The sequence below is a fragment of the Wasmannia auropunctata genome, unplaced genomic scaffold, assembly GCF_000956235.1.
Source record: "Wasmannia auropunctata unplaced genomic scaffold, wasmannia.A_1.0 LD336101.1, whole genome shotgun sequence".
NCBI lineage: Eukaryota > Metazoa > Arthropoda > Insecta > Hymenoptera > Formicidae > Wasmannia > Wasmannia auropunctata.
In genome coordinates, this window is record NW_012026789.1 from 5,071,628 (window position 1) to 5,092,609 (window position 20,982).

The following is a 20,982-nucleotide window of genomic DNA, read 5'->3' on the forward strand; positions in this document are numbered from 1 at the left end:
AGACGTGTGCTCTTCCGATCTTTTATAACAGCAATATTCTAAGAATATATGCAAGAAAATATAGGTCTCATAACCAAATATGATTGAAGTCGGGATTGGAGTATGGACTGATTAAACGTCATAGAGAAACTTTCTTGCTAAATTTGACAAATAGTTCAGAATTTCTGTCTCTGTCATTTATATTGATTAAATACAAAACATATGTGATATCGCAATGCTTACTAATCACTTATCCATTTTAGCTAATTTTTCGTACCTAAATAATTCTCGCTATAATTGCAAGATTACTTTTTTCAGTGCAAAATCACGAAAATATAGTAAACTACACTTCTTCGTTTAAAACTATTGCCGAAAATATATTTGATTGCATTTATGGTTACTGAAAGCCCTGTCACGCGATATGATCGATTGACGTAAAAAAAAGGTAACGTAAAAAAGGTAGATTTCCTTTCTCTCTCTTTTTCTATTAAATCACAATATCCTTTCAGAATTGACGATACGTTCTTTTGGCAAAAATCTTTGTTGAATTTTGTTCCGCCTTCCACGTTTACTGTGCTCGCCTCCGCGGTTGTGGGCTTTTGTTGAAAAATTATTAACGTATGAATGACCGTCAAAGGGCACGCGCAAGTTTCGCGGGTTTGTTTGTACTGCAGCCTGCACAAACCGCCGTAATCGCACGCCGGAATCTGCATTATACTGTACCCGTATGCTACCCCCATCCCCCTCGCGTTTTCGAATACGCTTGGAACAACGTGCCCTGCCATCAAGTTTGCATCGAGTTCACTTCGCCCTTACGGTTGCTCGTTAGATCTATACGGCGGCTCCATGTGGTACCATATACCTCCGGCCGCTACCCACAAAGGGAATTGGAAACGACAGAGACGTTCCGTTCCTAACCGATAAATTTCTTTTTTACGATTACGAAACGCTTAAGGATTGCAGAGGATGGCAGGGCCTTATAAAACCGACGAGTTTAATCGATCTCGGCGAATAGTCGAAGAAAAAAACGAATCTATCAGCTTAACAATTTTATAGTTTGCTACGTACGCAGAAGTATCGTGTAGTTAAATATTGATATATAACATAAACGTATTTGACAAAAAGAATATCTTCCCGCTATACATATTGACAATAATTTTGCATTTGTAGTTATTTCAAAGTGATATCAAATTGCGTTCTTGCGGTATTTTAGATTCGAAGAGCTTGCTGCAACAGTGGGCTAACTCACATTTGCTAATACTTTGTAAAAATGGAGAAAACTTCGAAGTTCATCATTTTAACTTTAGAGTTCATTTTCTTTGTTGTTGTAAAATGTGGATTAGTTCACTATTGTAACAAGCTTTTTATTTCTGTCTCTCAACGCTTTAATAATCGGAATCGCGAATCTGACGAATTATTTATAAGTGAAGTGGAATCATATTATTATCAAATTTGTTTGTGATTGCGAAAAAAATAATAAAGTTGATAAAGTGTTAATCAATGAAAGTTAATAAATTTTTTGTTCTAGTTTTTAAAATTATTTTTATATAAAAAAAGGAAGTTTTCACAAAAGCTTAAAATATCATCGTATAAGTGGCTTATACTTCTTATTAGCTTTATTAATTCTGAGTCGCTTTATATATATTTTTTTAAACATCCTAGAGATGAAAATAATGAAAAACTAAATAAACTTGTTTTTTATATTCGAGTGACAAAATTACAGGTTTAAAATTAAAATATATGCTTCAACAATATTTTGTATAAACATCAACAATATTTATATAAGTTTTTTTGCAGTTGCATATTGATAAATATTTCTTACAGCTTATAATATACGATAAATATTTCTTACAGCTTATAACATATGTCTTGAACAAATACACACATTCCAATAAATGTTTGATTTATTATATATATAATTTTCTATATAAAATAAATTATATATTTTCTAAAAAATAAATGATTTTATATCTAATTTTTCTGAATCTGGAACACGTAAAGCTGTCTCTGTTGAAACCATCTATTAAAATCAAAGATTTTAGAATACATTAAATATATGTTACACTCTATGCTCATTAGGGCTTCTAAATATTCAGATATCCAGATATTCGGATATCCGAGATCGGTTTGGATTCGAAAACTCAAAACCGAATTATTCTGAATATTTGGATAATCTGGTTATCCGAATTATTTGGATTTGAGTTTGGATCCGGATCTAAGTTCAGATCCGAATCTGAATTCGTCGTCTTACGCACGCTTCCAACAATTATACAATGTTATAACGTCAATAAAATAGAAATAAAATAGAAATAAGATAAATAAAGTGGGCCTAACAAATCAAGATCTAGATTCGACACTTTTATTATTTGGGTTCTTTGAAAATTCGAATATTCGGATAATCTGAATTCGAAGCATCGCATTTATTCGTAATCCGCTACCTATATATCGTTCGGAGTTATAACGCCGATTATAAAAATAGCGAGCAATTAGACTAGTGTTTCGTTATTGCTAACATACATCGTTCAGATTTGATATATTATCCGGATAAACGGATATCCGAATAGTATGTCAAATTCGAATGAATCTTGAAACCCTAATGCATATGAAATCTATATTTACGGCAGCTGATTGTAAAAGCAGCGAGCAATTAGACTAGTGTTTCGCTAACATACATCGTTCAGATTTGACGCTATCCCGATAAACGGATATCCGGATAGCGTCAAATCCGAACGAACCTTGAAGCCTTAATGCACATGAAATCTATATTTACGGCCGCCGACTGTAAAAGCAGCGAGCAATTAGACTGATGTTCAAATCCACACGTTATTTATATGTGCTGGTGTCGCGATTGCAATACAGGTGACAAAAAAAGAGATAAAATTATTTAATACATGCGCGAATTGTGCGTAACGTTTTTCGATACGTGTCGTGGTTTTGATGCGTTAATTTCGGTCCGTTCATTGTCAGTCCAGCCGTTACCCGGGTTAAACAAAACTCCCAAAATGCGCAATCGTTATTAGCGGGTACAGCGACGCGTGTCGTCACGAGCCATTTTCACTATCCGAGGGCAGCAAATTCGTTTTTCGCTGCAAACATCGAAATACATTACATTCACACATTTGTTACAAAGAATTTGCGTTAACAGCATGCAGATGCGGCATCCTGTTAATTCCTATCCATTATTTTTTCTCCATTGCGATATGCGAATTAATACTCTTTAATAAGGTGGAAATCATACAATAATATGTGTTTTTCTGTTAGCTTTTAAGCGGTTAGGATAGAAAGATTTTATTGAAATTTAAGTCTCGGTCTATTGAATCCGAGAATTAAAAACAGATTGTTACTATTTTTCTAAAAATGAATATTTATTTATTAAAATTGAAATAAAAATTATATCCTGTACTGCATTTTCTGTTTTATAGTGCACATAATATGTAAACATACAATTTTTATATTATTTTATTTAAAGTAATTAAATCAGAAATATAGCTTCGTAAGATAATTCATTGAAAAATCTCATATAAAATTGTTTTTATTACAAATTTATTTTATGGAAATGTATTATTTTAATTTAAATAATTATAATATACTAATGTAAATAGCACAATATATTGTTGAAATATTATACATATCTATTTCTTATTTTAAATAATAAATTAGAGATTTGGCATTACTTTAGTGTGTTCTTAAGTTTCTCGGATTAACTTATCAAGTATGTAAAAAAGCCGGGAAAATTGTCGGAACTCACGAAGAAAGGAGGTAAAGTTGTCTCCATCTAAAAAGGATTTCCCTGTGAAACTTTTAAAATATATTCCGTCCTTCCCCTTACCTTCATCAGGTTATCCCGCTTTTGGTTTTACCTCAGTTTGAACTTTGCAAGCATAATAATCCAGGTCTCAAAACAAGCCGAGATAAAGGACAATTTTTGCCCAACGCCCGTTCCGAGATGGGTATATATGAATATGTGCGATGAAAACTATACCACGGTTTGTTCTGTTGAATACGAATAATAACGAAACTATAGTAATACCACATTTATTAACAAGCATCAATCGCCATTATTGATCATGCGATAATGATATGTTTCTCCATATGCGGCCTTGTTTATCGTTACACGTAACAATAAATTACATCCGATACCTCTGATCCGATTACGATAGCTAATAACTAAATAATATCTGCACGTAAAGCGAATAGAAACAAATATTAATCACGCCGCCGTTGGTCGCCGGCGATCCGTAAACAATAATTCGCGTCGCAGTGCAAAATTAATTTTTACGACCCCGTCGATTAAACGCTCGGCGGCCGCGGCGCCGCTCGAAAGCGTGGGACGGAGGGGGAAGGGAGGTGGGAGAGGGAGGGCTAATGATTCATCAATTTCAATTTCGATGATTTACACGCCGGTGAAATTACGCTCCGAACGTTTTGCCGCGAAGAAATACGATCGGCCTGCGTAATCATCGCGCGCTCGATGTATCGAGCCTCTCTCGTTCAATCGATCGGCCCTTTTTTTTCGCGCCCATTTTCGGACGTACCCTCGCCTCGTGAGAGTGCGTTATTGCACCAGGGCGATCTCCGGCGCGGCGGCGGTCGCGCGTCGAGTGCGGCGGCGGTCATCGAGCCGCCTGCTGCATTATTTCCGACATAATCGCATTCGTCCGCGGTTTATTGGCTCGCCGTTAAATCGATATATTGGGCGCGCGCGGAAGGATAACCTGCCAAATGAGTTCCTCCGATGGAAATTTGCTCGTCCACAAAATTTGTCGCTCATTCGGTATGTTTGAGAGCTCGACGACAATACCTTGTTCCCTCTCGCGCAAAACATGTAATATTTTTGAGAGCGGTTAAAACGACGGAAAAGACGAGAAAACACGGAAGTATATAAATAAGAGATTTAAGCGAAAACAAGAAATTTCATTTAGAAATGTACACGAAAAATAGAACGCGCTCGCGCGCGCACACGTATGCACACACGCACACACCGCACGAAGATTAAAATATATTAAATGTACCGTGTAAAAATGTACGTACTCGCGCTGCACGTTTGCTTTATGTGACGCGCTTTATTTGATGATAGCGCGAGAGGCACTTCAATATACGGCTCATCGCAATACACTTCGTTCGCGGAGCCATGGCAAGCGTCGTTTTTAATCACCGCGAGCACCGACACTAAAGGGAAAGCCCGACAGTTATTGAGCTATTCAGCTCGCCGTGGGTGGTAACGCGGGTAACGCGGGGATCCCGTAAATCCCCCCCATGTAAAATCGGGCGGGCGTGCGGCGACAGCGGCCGTAGGTGCTTCGATTTACCGTGTTTTCGCTTCCGCCCATGCCGGTGGCGATATTAACGCGATGAAATGGATCAACGCGTCGCGGACGAGACGCGACGCCAGGCGCGGCGTACGAAACAGAATTTACACGAGCTTTTAGTTAACGCGCGCGTCTCGCCCTGCGAGACTTCTCTTTTACCTCTTCTCGTACCACGACTTAACGAAAAGCAATAGTTTTGCCAGCAGCGTCAGTGCCCGAAGAGCGCGCACAAGTGTTTTCACCTCTTTCCTTCGAACACTCGGCTCGGCGCACAACCTCCGTCGTTGTCGTTGTCGCCGTCGTCGTCGTCGTCGTCGTCGTCCCTTTTGTATACCGCGCGCGTTTCCCAGTCGCAATTTATAACCCTCTCGCGGGGAGCACTCTCTCGGTCCCTCCCTCCCTCTACCTCTCCTTCTTCCTTTCCTTTTTTTTCTCTTTCGCAACGAAGTCGATCTCTGCAACTTAGCTGGCGTCCCTGTTTTATTGGGCGCGATCTGTATTTACGATCACCCGCTCCAGAGATGGACCGTTTTATTCCGCCGCTGTTACACCGTCAATGTGCAATGAGGTAGGTTATTGGCGTCGATAGAGATTACGGATTTCATTCAGCTGAGGCTGTATTATTTGTTTCTTTCTGTGTTATCGATAAATTGGTTCATTATTAATGTTCTTACTTCACGTTTGTTTGTAAATTGAAAAAAAACGAAAAAACTATTATCTGAATTGCTTTCGAAGCAAACGCGAGCAAGGAAGCGTTTTTCTTTTATGCAGTCATTAATATTTATAATTGATGAAATTTTTCCACCGGTGGCGACTGGCAATTTCGCGACTGTAAGCGAAAAACACGGTATTGTAGATTATCAATCAATGCACGGAAGGATCGATTAGTCTGCTATTCAGAGAGCCGTCGTTGCGAAAGTGGAGCTCATTGAAAAATTCTCCTCGAGCGAGCATCGAGTTCGCGGGCGAAATCGACCGCGCTTCTCTCGCATCGGTAACGCTCGAAGGTTCCTGCCACGACTTTTCCAGGGCGGACCGGAGAAGTATCGGCCGGAAATCTAAGGCTGCGCGGAGCCTTCCGAAGGGAGAGAGTATCGAGGCCGAACCGACGACCCGAAGAAAAAGAAACCGGTCACTTATCGAGCCTTCTTCACCAGTGGTTTTCACCCGCAAACCACTCGAAACTCCTTTTCACGTTCCGGAAAGCCGCGCGTTATCGCCGGATATCAACCACGGACTGTATCCTCCCCCGGAATAACGCCTCATTCGCTCATGCGTACGGAGTGAAGCCACTCGTTTTTCCAGGAAGAAGAGGTACTCGTAGAGATTCTAGTCCAAAGGATTTCTTTGTCGAGAAGAATCGATCTCAATATTCAGTATAGCAAACGTCATTATCTGGAAGAGCACGAAGCGATACAGCGCGGATGTTCCGGACGCTAATCGATTCCGTTCGAGAGAATTCTAAATAAAATGCCAGAGATGCGATCCGAGAACGTATTTTGTGGAAAAAAGAATTCCTATCTTGATGCTCGCGTGATCGAGCTGTGAAGCAATCGTAAAGTAAGATCGTGAACAAACGACGAAATTAATATTGCCCTTTGTCATTAAAGCGGGGTCATCGCTGAGGTACAGACCGTCGAGGCTTCCGCGTGCGTACGTCGACAGTTTGACAGAAGTGAGCCCATTCAGTCAGACTCGGACTCGACAGGAATTGATAACGAGCCGCCGCTTGAATCCAAGCAGTCCACTCCGCGTGAGGGTTCCGTTTCAGCTAGATCCTCCGATCGCGAGAGCAGGATCCATTTGCTCAAGTGTGATCCGATTTCCCGCTGTCGCCACGATTGTCAGGCGTATCTTTTTAAGGAGTCTTCCGAAGGAAGATTACGCACGGCCGAGAAGCTACCCTTCACTCGCCAGATACCACGTAATCGCGTAGAGAGCGAAGAAGGTACGGAAGAAAGGGTAAGTTGGTCGCTATATTGAACGCTCTCCCATCCCCGCGTCTGTCCTCCCGCTTTCCCGTCAATCGGGGATGAACGCCGAGCGAAATTCACTCATGCGTGAGGGGTGACACAACCGCACGTTCGGAAGTACGCGTCCCGATGGGACGGAATCGCGTTTTCAGTGCGGCGCAGTCAAAAGATAGAGAGAGTGAAAGAGAAAGCGAGAGAGGGGGGCACGTCAGCATCACGTAGCTCGATGGACCACGAAGAGTCTAACGGAAGAAGGAACGGAAGAAGGAACGGGGAAAGAAGGGACAGTAGAAATCGCCGGAGACGACATCTAGGGACGGAGCTCGGTCACTGAAAATCGAGGAGGAGCGAGGCGTAGCCACGACCTGGAAACGGACGATGATCACGGGATAGTCCCTGGGAAATATGGGAGGATCTACGCTCTCGACCACTCGGAGACGGACGTCTTTTGTACTTTTATAAAAGTATCATCGTCGTCGAAGTGCGCCCGGGACCAATCGCGCTTAGCTTCCTTCCGTATTAAGGCCGGTATCGATCATCTTCATCCTCCTCGTCGTCGATACTCGAAAGAACTGGTGCCTTGGTTGATTCGCTCCGGTATTTTCCCCGAGCCCCGAGCTTCAAGAATTCTCTCTCGCTCCGCGGGAAAGGAGAGCGGATTGTAAATTAGGAAATTGCCAGCTATTTTCCTTCTGATCGGATAACTGCTGCCTAATTGATAGCGTCTATTAAAGAACGAATAAATCGCAAGTAGATAGAATATTCGATATCGGTTGTTTAACATTTCAATTCGCAGAAAAAATTATTGAACAGAAGGCACTGGCTTTCTCTTTGTTTATACGGATCTTTTTGAAATTATTCGATGATTTCGAATCTTTAAGTTTCGAAGGATTTATAAAATGACATAAGAGACAGTTCCTTCATCGCAAAGACGTAAAATTCCAACTTTTCCGAACGTCGGTATCAAATTCATCGCTCAGACACTTCGAGCAGCCTTCAAGAAGAACGGTGCCTTGCCCATCATGTGCTCATTTTTCGGTCATCCGTAAGTCGAGCTTTATCGTGTCTGAGAAACGACGGGAGAAAGAAGAATCGTGCAATTTCTGGCCGCGCACGTTTTATTGGATATCCTTTGTCCGTAATTGCGGGACGTGCTCATCCCGACGAATCGTCTACGAAAGATATGAAGCGCCGCGCTGTCTCTAGCTGCGACGAGACACTCGCAGAACAGGGATCTTAATTTCAACCGGATAAAATCGTCGGAAAGAGTAAAGCCAACGAGATGTGAACGAGATCGTCCGACTGTTCCGATTGGTTCCGATTGTTTCGTAACGAACGAATTAAATTACCTCGCTGGAGCGTGGCGACGTCAACACTACGATTGGAATCTTGAGATTACGTCGGGAAAGAGGATATTACGCGACAAATTGGAGGCTATACCAATGCGAACATCGATCCCTTTTGAGAATCAAGTGATAATCGTTAGTATTCAACGGGCTACGAAATTAGACAAGCTTCTGATTCAGTTCTAATCGAAATAATTTCTTCGAGCATAATCAAGAACGATCCACTGCCAATCCAGAGCCTCAGTCTGTATATCGCGAGAGCGAAAGAGAAACACGAGAATAATGTCGATGACACAATTTAAGAAAGGCATCGGCACTCGTCGTTCCACGATTGCTTAATTACAGATTCTATGAAAAGTAGGCGGGCACGTTAAAGAGAGGGGAGGGAGGAAGAAAGTGTAGAAAGAAAGGAAGAGAGGTGGACAAATCCGCGCCGAAGTCGGTGATATGTGTCGCGCTGGCTCCCGGAGCCTCGATGACCTTGACCCCGCGAGCATGAAGCACCCATCGAGGTCAGCGGGTCTCGAGGTTGCTATGGCGCTTTTCGGCATGGTTTGGCTGCTGCGCGTCCGCTCTGAGATGCGTCGTTGCTCGAAATGTCGGCACGAGGAGATGCTCGCACAGCAGCAGCAACAGCATCAGCAGCAGGTGCAGCTGCAGCAGCAACAGCAACAGCAGCAGCACCATCATCATCATCACCAGCATCATCAGCAGCAACGTACTCCCCTGTCGCAGGCTACCAGCTTGCTGCAGACGATGTCCGACGACGGCGTCAGCTCGTCCGCCAACACCCTCTTCACGTTGGATACTCCTGGAGCGGCTGGCCCGGCTGGAAGTTACTGCGAAGTGCACGGATACGTTCAGGCGAAAGAAGGTAGTGTGTTTCTTCATATGTGTCTCTTTACCAGTTACTTCTGTTGTCAGGCTCATTTTTGACATACGTTGAGTTAATGCGTTATATAATGTATTGATATTGAAAAGTTAAAATTTGTAAGATGTAGGCTGCGTTCGGCTGCAATTTGGCGTTTATAGCTTGTGAACATCAATTGTCCTTGTTTGATATTTGATAAACAACGAGAATAAAATGATGCTGTCAGCGCTATAAAGCGAACGCAGTCGTAGTTTCGCGTTGTACGAAACAAAGAAGTTTCGAGCCTTTGACTTCAAGCTATCAGCCGCGTATATTATGCTTACCTTTTGTTAATACGCGCTTTTCGAATGTCCTCTTGAAAGTCTATCGTCAAGCGCTCGAATGTAAGCTCCGTGGAAAAGTTTCGCCCCCCTCCCCCGTGGGGAACGGAATGGAAGTAAAGACACGGAACTTTTGCAGAAATTGTATGGAATACAGTCGGCGGTGCGTGACTTCTATTGTTCGTATCGCGGAAAACACCGGCGCGCGATAATAAGAGAAAATCGTTTCGAAAAGGAGAAAGAAACGAACCTGACGCAACTCTCTTGCGCGCGCGCGTTCCCGATAGCTTGAGAAACACGACTAAATGTTAAATAACTCCGCGATACGAAGTGCCGTTAAATGCAAAACGGGTTGCAGCGTAATGTACGGCGGAAATTATCGACATACAATTGTCACAACACGTCGAGCGCACGAGTGGAGCGCTTGTTTCGCGCGCTTACTCTTGTTTCTCGTGGACTAGCCTCGAGCACGACCTACTTCGATTCCAGTCGCTTCTCCGCCATAAATTCAGAAAGTTCTTGCACTTCCGTTTTTCGATCTTGCTACGGTAATGCGGCCCCGGCATATTGCAAGAGCATAAGAAAACTTTGCCGAGTACGTGTCGTGATGCAGCCAAAACGCGGAGCGCTTGCTCGTTAGGAAACATTATCGATGAGACAGTGATGGATGGCGCGCGCTCGTGCATTTTAGAGCAGTATTGTGCGGATAATAAAAAAGACTTATAAAAAGTAGTGCAGTCCGATCGGCGCGCGCCACCGCTGCGATAATGTCCGTTGGAAAATCGAGTGGAACTTCCGTTCGTCGTGAGATTCGCGCATAAAGGGAGCTGCCAACGAACGCCGTTGTATTGTATTTATCAACGCCCTTCATCTGCCGACCGCGACTGCATTATGGCGAGTTGCGGAGTTTGTTACGCGACGCGGCTTTTATGCGACGCTATTATTGTTCCGCGGTCACCGCGAGGCTGCGTCCCTTCCTGTTCGTCTAAATGTTCGCGAAAGCGCGAAGAATCGACCTCGATATGTCAGAACCGATGATGATGATGATGATGATGATGTACGGAATGACAATCGGGAAATGGCTAAAATTAACAGCAGGTTACTTCGTTATAAATGCAGACAAAATTAAATAAATTAAACACTACTCCATAAAGGAAATTATCATTTTAAGAATATATAATATAAAAAGTATATATCTACACGGAAAGAACAATTTTCCTGGATCCAGATCTGAAAATAATTTTTATTCAATAATAAAAATAATTTTATTGGAAAATCACAATGATTGTCAGAATATCAAAACGTTTTACAGCAATGCTTATCAGTTTTAACATTCCAACAATTATTTTGGTAATTTAACAAAAAATTATTTTCAGATCTGTATTTAGCACAATTTTTAGACCTTTACCTTTCAACAAAATCGTTCTTTCCGTGTACGCATCTTGTGAAAGTAAATATAATAAATCTGAAACTTTTTTAGTTGATTGCATGGCTCAGTAATGTATATTTAGAATGCTTCCCATTCAGTGACATAAGTCGATATAAATGTCGTTCTATTCTTCTTGACATTCAATGAATAACAAAAATAGAACACTTATTGACTCGTGTCACAAATGGGAACCATCTTCACAAGATCTTGGCAAACATTTTTATGAATGAAATTTACTTGGAGTTCTTTGAAGATACAATTACAATTACTAATGTAAACAATTATTAATGTTACTTAGAAATTGTATTTCATAATTTTCAGAAGCATCTGGATTATTATGCAAGTTTAAATAATTATTTCAAGAATACATATTATTATATATCATTATAGCAATATAACAATTAGCTAAATTTAAATTTTTACCTTTTCTTATAATATTTATTTTTACAAGTTTATAGCAATATTTATTTAATTTTAGATTGATTAAAAAATTCTCAGAAATAATCCACAATTGTGATATCGTAGGCTAATGGGAATCGGTGCAATAATTGTTGCGCAAAGTTTTTATAATTGTTACAATATCCAACTCTATATAGATTGCGCGCCGCAATTTTGTCGATCTTGAAACACAATCCTTTTCCATAAAGCCAAAATATACCTGCAACTAATTAAATTGACGAACAATTTAATATTATTTTATGTTAAGAAGCATCTATAAAGGTGCGAATTCATGTGACGCTCGTTTTAGCGTTAGAGCCATGACACACAGAAAAACTTAAACAGTAAGACGTAAACAGTAAAGAAATTAATATATTGAATTTTTGGTAGTCACGAGACTTCGACTTTGACGTTAGCATAAAAAAAGAAACTGGATTTTCTCAGCTTCAGCGTCAAAGGCTGTTATTTTGTTCTGAATATTTGATACGAATGATACGATTGACATTAAACTTGATGTTGCCGCTTTTCGTGCAAGCCAACTATGATTACGTAATTTTGACGCTAAAAATAAGCGTCAAGCGTCAGCATGAAAAGGCACCTTAAGAATCCCCTTCCTCCAAATCTGTAAAGAATTTATTTCGAAAAATATCACCTCAGTTCCTAATATTTCTACTAATAAAAACAAGTTTTTTCTAAATAGAGAATGTAGCTCAATATATAATAAATCAGTAAAAAATAAAGGGCTATGAGCCAAAGCAGGATGTTGTGTGTTAGTTTTTTCTGTTACATAATATTTAATTAATTTCACGTTTTATAAAAATAACAGCTGTTTAAAGTTCAGCAACTTTCCGATCGTCATCTTGCGTTTTGAATCGTGAGTGGCAAATATCAAACTTTTCATCACGGTAGTCTTGAACCGGAAAACGCTGTGAGGCAGCATGCGAGATGCTAACATATGTTACCGCGCAAGACGGAGTTTAACGGATGAACGAGTCGTTTTCGGTTATTGTAGCGATCGTTCTTAACACTGCACAGCTGAGGCTTAGCAAGCGTTAGTCTTTCAAGTACGTGCATTAACAGACGCATGACGGTGACGAGAGTTACTTAATGTCAGTATTCGAGTGGGAGTCAACTTTAAAGCGGGAGCACAGACTTTTTGCATAACGCTGCATAACGCACAAGACATAAAGCATATGAGAATCAGCCAATCAAAGTATGAAGGGCTGTCTACAATACGTCGTATGTCAGATCGTAAGCCGTAAATCGTATAAGAATTGACCAATCACAGTTGAATGTAAGAAAAATATTCGACTATGATTGGTCAATTCTTAGTTAGTATGATATGAGTAGTGACTAACGGCTTATTGTAGAAAGCCCCTGAAATGAAGGACTCTAATTGGTTGATTTTGTTATGCATTATGTCTTATGCGTTATGCAGCATTATGCAAAAGTCTGTGCTCGCGGCTTTAGCCTACAATAACAGGATTAATTTATGCTCGACTATATGTAGACTCCTAATAGATTGTTACATGAGCACTCCTAGTAAAACGAGCTGAGGACAATTAATACATACTTAATTATTAAGGTGTAAAAGAAGGATCTGAACTGAAAACTCATTTAATTCTAGGAACTTGGAAGATAATACATATTGATTAAGTTGATTGAAAACGTACTTTACACGCACGCTGCGAATGCAGTTTCGTTATTCGTCGTCGCGAGAAGAGGAGAAAGGAAGGCATACTGGATGTGCGCGCGCGCGCGCGCGCGCGCGCGTGTGTGTGTGTGTGTGTGTGCGTGTGTGTGTGTGTTTTACCGGAGCTAAAACAGATGAGCCGGAGAGCGGCTCAGTAAATTTTTTATCCCTGAATAATCATCTCGCTCGCGTGTCGCGCCGCGCCGGCAAAGCCGCGCTTTTGCATGCGTGCCAGTTACACCGCGACGTGTGTAACTGAAATCCGCAAAGCTTTTCCGGATAGAGCGGCAGGTGAGGAGAGAAGAGAGAGGGCCTCTCTTGCCCGCCGGATTGTCTCCTCTTTCTTTCTTTATCTCACGCCGTGTGGCGGTCCGTGGCCCAACACTGACAGTACTGACACCAACACACGCACACGTATACACGTATGTATCACGTACGACCTAGTTATGAAATAGTTTTCCCCGCGCGCACGGCGGTATAACGGCGACTCAGCGGTATCGCACTTTAAAGCTGAAAGCATGTTCGTGTTGTGTTGCGAACGGCGGCCGCCGTATTGTTTCGAGTTTATTATCTTCCATCCCGCCTGCAGCTGTCCCGCGGGGACGCAGAGGGGTTAGATAAAATGGAACGGAAGAACCGGTTGAGAAAGTAGAGGAAGGAAGATCGAAAAAAGTTTCGGACTTTCGCGATAATAACGCCGGGCGCATTCTGCCCCGGGACGCAATTTTTCCGTCCAGATATATACAAGGCTCTCTGCTAACTGAAAATAATTCAGACGATACGTGAAATCGCGGAGTCGATTGCACTTTGAGTTTATTACCTTTCTTCCAGATCAAAATTGTAACATGGTAATTCGAGAGGAGCATTATGAAAGACAGTGAAAAACTTCGGCTTCTTGAATATATTTATATTGTAATAAAATAGTCGTCCATCAAGCCTCAACGTAATCCTCTTTGATGGAAGCTTCATTTCGGGAATGCCGAAGTAAAACTTTGCTTGAAAAAGATTCGAGCCAATTAGATGCTATTAAGCGATTGTGACAGACAAAAGCGGTACGCCTTTTCGTAATTCTGAATATATGTATATATTCAGAATATATATTCCGCGACATGCTGTAATTTCGTGAAAATAAAGGTAGTTAGGCGAACCAGCGCCCGTCACTATGCTGTACTAATGAGTATAATTAATAAGTCCGTTCTTGAAGCCGCTCAACGCGCGCTCTGCGTACGTGACATGTTATATTAAAAGGGAATTTCACAATCCTCTGCGAAATAATAATATACTCTTTACTATTCATTAACACTATTCATTAATTATAAAACATAGAAATTGATCCAAATTTAAACGTTCTTACAGTAGCTTCGATCAAAAAATTAATCATTTGAAGTGAGCAATGAAACATATGTAGGTATTAATGAGAAAAATTAAAACATCAGAGAAGATAGTGCAACTGAAAACGTGATCGATCATACGTCTATCAATGTACCAGTATTTGTCATCAAAAAATAACCTTGTTGCGAAAGATATTCAACGAACATAATCGAAATATCTGGGAAAAGCTGGGAAAGCTGGAAAAGCTATTTCAGTGCCATCATAGTCAAAGGACAAAGGCTGCGCCAATTTCAAACGTTTGTCTCAGTTTTAATTTTCACCGTTATTTCGTATTCCAACGAGATATTTAAAGTTCTTCGTGTATATTGTACACGGGGAGAGACGAGGATATTCTGCTTGCAACGGATTTAAAATGATCGTCAGTAAGGAAATATTATTTTTCGCTGTTTGTAAATTTGCAATAAAATTTTAATTACGTATCTGACGGTATATATACCGGATGAAACATTTCTTCGCATTTTTTCTCCAACAAGCGAAACCTCGAAAATCTGGCGTGTGTGTGCGCGCGCGTAAATTATTTCGAAGTAAATTATTTAAATATTATTTATGCACTGTTTATCATGATATTCCTATATAATCCGTTTCTCCATTCGTATACGAACATTAATATTCGCGGTAATAGTTGTTCCTACAATTCCGCGACTGAATTGCAGGTACTTCTAAAATCGCTCTCTAAAAACTTTCAGAGAGCATTAAGCGTGACTATTATTCGTTGCTGTTACGATTAAATGCGCGGTAGATGGTCGAAAAAAGCTTCGTCGTGAAAAGCAATTTTCGAGCTACTCCCCGATCGATTATTCGCGGAAGATCTCTGCTTCAAAAGTTATAATTTTACATCCGACAGTTCTCGCTCGGCCTCAATCAGACCGCTTCGTAAAATTTTCTTGCGAGATGTCCGTGTTTAGTCGTCACGTCTCGTGGATTCTAGAAATGCATTTTGAAAATTAAAGTTGTCATGGGTGAATCTAAAAGCGGGAAGTCGTACATATTAGTCAACATATTAATATAATTACATTTGTTTCTGTTGTTACTGCATGTCGAAACTATATTTTAATTACATAGAAAAAGCCGCTGTGTCCTTTTCGAAATTAATTAAATCTTACATACCTACACATTTAATTACGCTGCGCATAACACATAGATAAATAGTAGGCTCTCTTTTTAATGAATTTTACATTCTATTAAAATATCACAATTTTGTTGCAAAAAATACGAAAAAAACAATTCGCTAATGTTTATAAATTTCGAATTATTCCGAAAAATGTTTTCGTATTTCTCATACGATACGAAAAATCGGGCCTCTTGTACAGTACTGCGTATAGATCTCTCTGCAATGTATATATAGCGCATTTTATGTATGCCATTATTATCTTGTTTTCTTTATCAAAGTTTTTCGTTAAAATTTGCTTGCTTCTTTATAAAATTATTGGAAGGTCGTGACATATCTCTCAATAGAATTGGAACTAATTGAGAATGAATTTAGAGAGCCACTTCCTAAGTTTATCCTAATTAGGATTTTAATTTTAAGTTTTCTGAAATTCAAACTCAAGGCTTGAAGATACTGAGAGATATTCGATATCGTAAAATATATATATAAGCTCGGCAAAGATAGAGGGGTATCGGATAAAATTTTCGTTAAGGAAAAATCGATTCAAAGCCGATGAAAGAATTTAATGGTCGATGAAAGACGATAGGAGATGCGGGGGAGTCCTATATTTCACCACATCGTACACGTACAGTGAGCTCTATTCACTTCTGAGTTTCGCCCCTTACGAAACTAACTACGCCAATTAACTTACTCTCTTCTCTCTCTCCCTTCCTCCCTCCCCCCCTCTCTCTCTCTCTCTCTCTCTCTCTCTCTCTCTCTCTTTCTCTTTCTCCCTCTCTCTACAAAGCAATTAGTGGCGCTTGTTCGACGCTGCCGTCACTTTCGCGAGCAAATTCGTCCTGTCTTGTCGAACATCGCAAGACCTAAAGACTACTTCCACGCGCCATTATAACGAACAATCTCCTTTGTCGCAAATCTTTCTCGTATACCGTCTTCTGCTCTAAATGCAGATGTTATTGATAACAACTTTAAGCAGAACGTCATAATGAGTTTGTTTAGGAAGTTTCATTTCTTACTGTTACTATAAACTGGCGTATACACGTATTATATGATAATAGAGATAAACGCACGTGCAAAATTCACATGAATTTAGCGGAAATAATTCACGGAGATATAATATATACAGCAAAATGGAATGCGGCTAATTATCCACACCCGCATAACAATTTCGACGTGTCATATTAATTTGGGTATGTACAACCAAATTTGCCTTTCGGCGTCTGCAAATTCCAGCGCAATATTACGCTCGCATGAACGACGTCGCTCTGTCGACTGAATGGATAATTAGCGCTAATGAAGATGCTGGTGTTTTCATATGAAGGTCACGAGTATGATAGTTCCAGCAATAATCGTTCGCCGTGATTCCAAGCAATATCGCGCTTAACAACGTATAAACAGACGTTATATGAACGTGACATAGTTTAGTAATTACTTGCCTAAAGATGTTGAATGTTAATCGGCAGAATATGAAAGGATCGTATTACACCAATTTCTCATGAGGGATGAAAATGAAGCAGATTGTATCGTTCTCACTTTATTACTCGAAAACGAAATGCTCTATCGCACTGCGCCTTTTTCATCTTGGACTTGAAAACAAAGTTAATATTTCCGATTTAAAGAGATACCGTTAGACTGTGTACAAGTTCAAACAAAGGCGCGTAATGAAATAACATTCATTCTCCCGCGTCCTTTCGTTACACTTTTATTCTCGCCACGCCGTGTCTGCAGATGTATTAACAATGTAAAACATTATGCCACGCGGTGTGCAGGATAATGCAAGGAGATAATGCAACGAAATGTAAGTACACTGCAATACCGCAACTCGTATAATTATACTGATGAGAGACGCGAGTATTAATGCTTCATATATTTCATGAGTACAATTTTTTCTCGAAATTTTCTCTATTGAACACAATCGTAGTGAGACATTATTGCAAGTTATTAATTACCTTAAGCAATCGTTCTCTTGCATTCAAGCGACGCTTTGCTTTATTTCACTTTGCACCTGCGAGCGAGACGGTGCAGGCGTTATACTGCGCCGCACCTCAGAATTCTCTCTCTCTCTCTCTCTTTCATCCATCTCTGTGTACGAGACGGCGCAAGAATGGCTGGATCGCGAATCGCAATCAACGACGAAAGCTACGAATGCATCCGTGGAGCTCGGCCGTCCCGGGATTCGAAGAAACGAAGTCGAGCAATCCCACAAATGTTCCCGTTAGGATCGCGTCTATACACCCGGCGGGATGCGGCCACGTCCCCCCGATGCGTTTCTGGCATTCCCCTAAACGCAATAATGCATCCGTCAGCCACCCGATCGGCACGCGCGATCGCTAACTCGCGTCTAACTCATAACACGTCCGCTGCCGCAGACGACGACGAGAGGCGATCCATCAACTAGCAAAATAATCGGCATTCTCTATCGCGGCGTGTCGATGTCCCGAATTCTTCTGTCCCCTCCCTCCCCCGCCATCCCCAATTTTTTTTTTAATCATCTCGTTCCACGTTGCGAAAAATAAAATTGTTCGGAGCCACGGAAGTTTTGACGGTATAAATTGCGGGAATCGCTAACCGAAAAACGTATCGCGCTGAAATCAACGCACGATAGATGGGGGAATCGTGTTCATCCTACTTGCGCCCTGGCAACAATGCTCATAGACAATAGTAGAAGTATAGCGCGATACGATTCCCTCTCTCCTCCTCTTTCTCTCTCGTCCTCGCCCCTTCCTTCACCCACTTTCTCTGTCTTTCGCTCTTTCTCTCTCTACCTTTCACATCGAGGAAAACCTACCCCGGTCGGTACAATGAAATTTCTTGCACAATACCTCGGCACTGTGCGTAGCGGGCAACAATGGCAGCGTTTCTGACGGCGCGGGCGCCGTCTCGGAGGTGCTCGTGCACCAAGCCCGACTTGCGATGTCACGTAGGAAACTCGATTTCTCGCGATTAAGTAGCTATTATTATACGTTATGACTCTTGCGAGAACTCGACTTCCTGTGGGGCGGTCCCTCGGGAATTATGCACGTAATTATGTCAATCTGAGAGTATATGACGTTGACAGAAATATCTCTCTCTCTCTCTCTCTCTCCACCCCTCCTCTCTTTCGTTATGAATTTCCTGTAGCTTTTTTTGATTGATTGCACGGATCGTTTCATTTAAAATGAGATTGCTATTTTAGAGACTATTAAAATTTATCTTTATCTTAATATTGTAATATTGCAGTTTCGCGCGCACGCACGGATATTTTACGGTATAATACATCTCCCGCGGAAATGCAAAACTTTTATGTGTTCTATGTTGTATGCTGTTAACTCCAAACTTGATTTATGATTCCCCAGTTTCTTCCAAATTACTTCGTCAAATCCGTTGACAGGTAATTTGCTTGTCGAAAAACATTAATCGTCAAACTGCTGTGATATTGTATTCAAAATTATTGCATTATCTCTTTATTTTTGTTCTAATCGATAAAATACGATACGAAAGAAACGAACTGTTCTTGCAACTTGAGATCAATTAAAAATTTATTGGAAATTGGAAGACGCAGTTGGGACGGGGCGGTACTGACGGTCGAATTATCAAGGAAAAATTCAATGAAGTATTAATGTTGCATCCATTTAATCACGACGAGCATAATTTCCGGGGAGTAATTAGAAAGCTGCGTCCACCGCGATAGCGAATTCATCTTCGTGTCGTTAGCTTAAACCGATTATCAGCGTCAGCCTGGGCGGCCGACCGACCGATGCCCATAGCCGGGCCCGATAATAAATATATGAAAGATTTGATAAATTGCTTCGGCGCAACCGACCTTCAGACACCACTGCCCCTGCACGACGTCCGCCATTTATCTTGTCCAATGTACTTCATCGGCTGTGTGAAACTTGATCATTTTCGGAAGAGAACTCTTGAACGAGGGAGAGCCCTCGGAGATTAACCGTTGCATAATTCCGTTGACATGCCTCGATTTCGCGATCCATTCGCAAAAGTTCAAAGGCATCAAGCGCTAAATAATGAGCTCTGCGAAAAGTACAAGTAAACATATGTAATTTTTAGTTTTTTTTTTCGTATGCCGTCTTCTGCGGCGAAAAGGTCGAGCATTCTTCGCATTCGATTTTTTCGACTTCGCGTTACATACACTGTGTAATATATTTTGTTTCATGTCCCACCAATCCTTTCTCTCGTCGCGCAAAATCACGTCCTCTTTTTTCCCAAATTCCCCTTTTTCTGGGATTATCGCGATTAATTAATTACTCGCGAACGTGCGAGATGCAATAATCTCGACGCATCATTTAGCAAACTCGATGAAAGTCAGAAATAAACAAGCGCGCGTGCATCCTGTCCGTCGCGCGGGACAAACGGGGATTAAAAATGAATTACCCTCGTGTTATCGTTCCTCGTACAGCCACGAAAGACTATGTGCGCACATATATATGCAAAAATCTTTTATATATATATATGTGTGTGTGTGTGTGTGTGTGTGTGTGTGTAAACTCTCTAGTAGAAAATATTCTTCCGTGCGACTACTTCTTTACTCGAGAGGAAGAATATGAAGTTGAAAATTAATATGTGTGCGGGTAAATCCTTTCGAGGAAGACATAATATTATACGTGATCATAAAAAGGGATACATACACTTGCGAAGGATATTCATGCTCGTGAAATAATTATCTTCCTTTGGAAGCTTATAAAAATTTTAATTAATCTGTTACAAAGTTATCAATTTTGTGTACAAATTAAGTTAAAATTAATTAAATGTATAATAAGAAAAATAATAACATAAAAAGTACAAGTCAATATTTGATTGATACATTCATTCTTTGAATCGATCATATATGTCGAAGAAGGTTTGATGCATGATATATTGTTCGTCTCAGTATTTGCACATTTATTGCATTATTTCTCCGCATAGTTTTATTCTCGAAACCAAGTTGCGAATAACGCAAGCAAAATGCAGCGCGTCCAAACCAAAATAAACAAGGATGTACTAATTAATTTTGCTATGTTTACATGTCAGTCCATAATAAATGAGAAGGCAGTTACTCATTTAAGAGTAATGGCAGCTGTGTCACTGTGCCTCGTAAGCATCGTACGCTCGGTTGAAACGAAACGAAGAGAGAGAGAGAGAGAGAGA

At 40.8% G+C, this 20,982-nt stretch overlaps 1 protein-coding gene across 8 annotated transcripts in view; it reads left to right on the forward strand.

Annotated features, from left to right (window-relative positions):
- Positions 1–7,576: 7,576 nt before the first annotated feature.
- The window catches only part of LOC105460273 (disks large homolog 4), a 305,292-nt gene continuing 291,886 nt past the window's right edge, over positions 7,577–20,982 (forward strand). For 4 of the 8 annotated variants that reach the window (XM_011706733.1, XM_011706750.1, XM_011706741.1 and 1 more), the window contains exon 1: positions 7,580–9,481. In XM_011706733.1, the coding sequence (XP_011705035.1) occupies positions 9,055–9,481 (427 nt within the window). In that variant the 5' untranslated portion in view covers positions 7,580–9,054. Of the gene's footprint in view, positions 9,482–20,982 lie in introns of all 8 variants that reach the window. The other 4 variants (XM_011706708.1, XM_011706727.1, XM_011706715.1 and 1 more) reach the window with 3 other exon arrangements.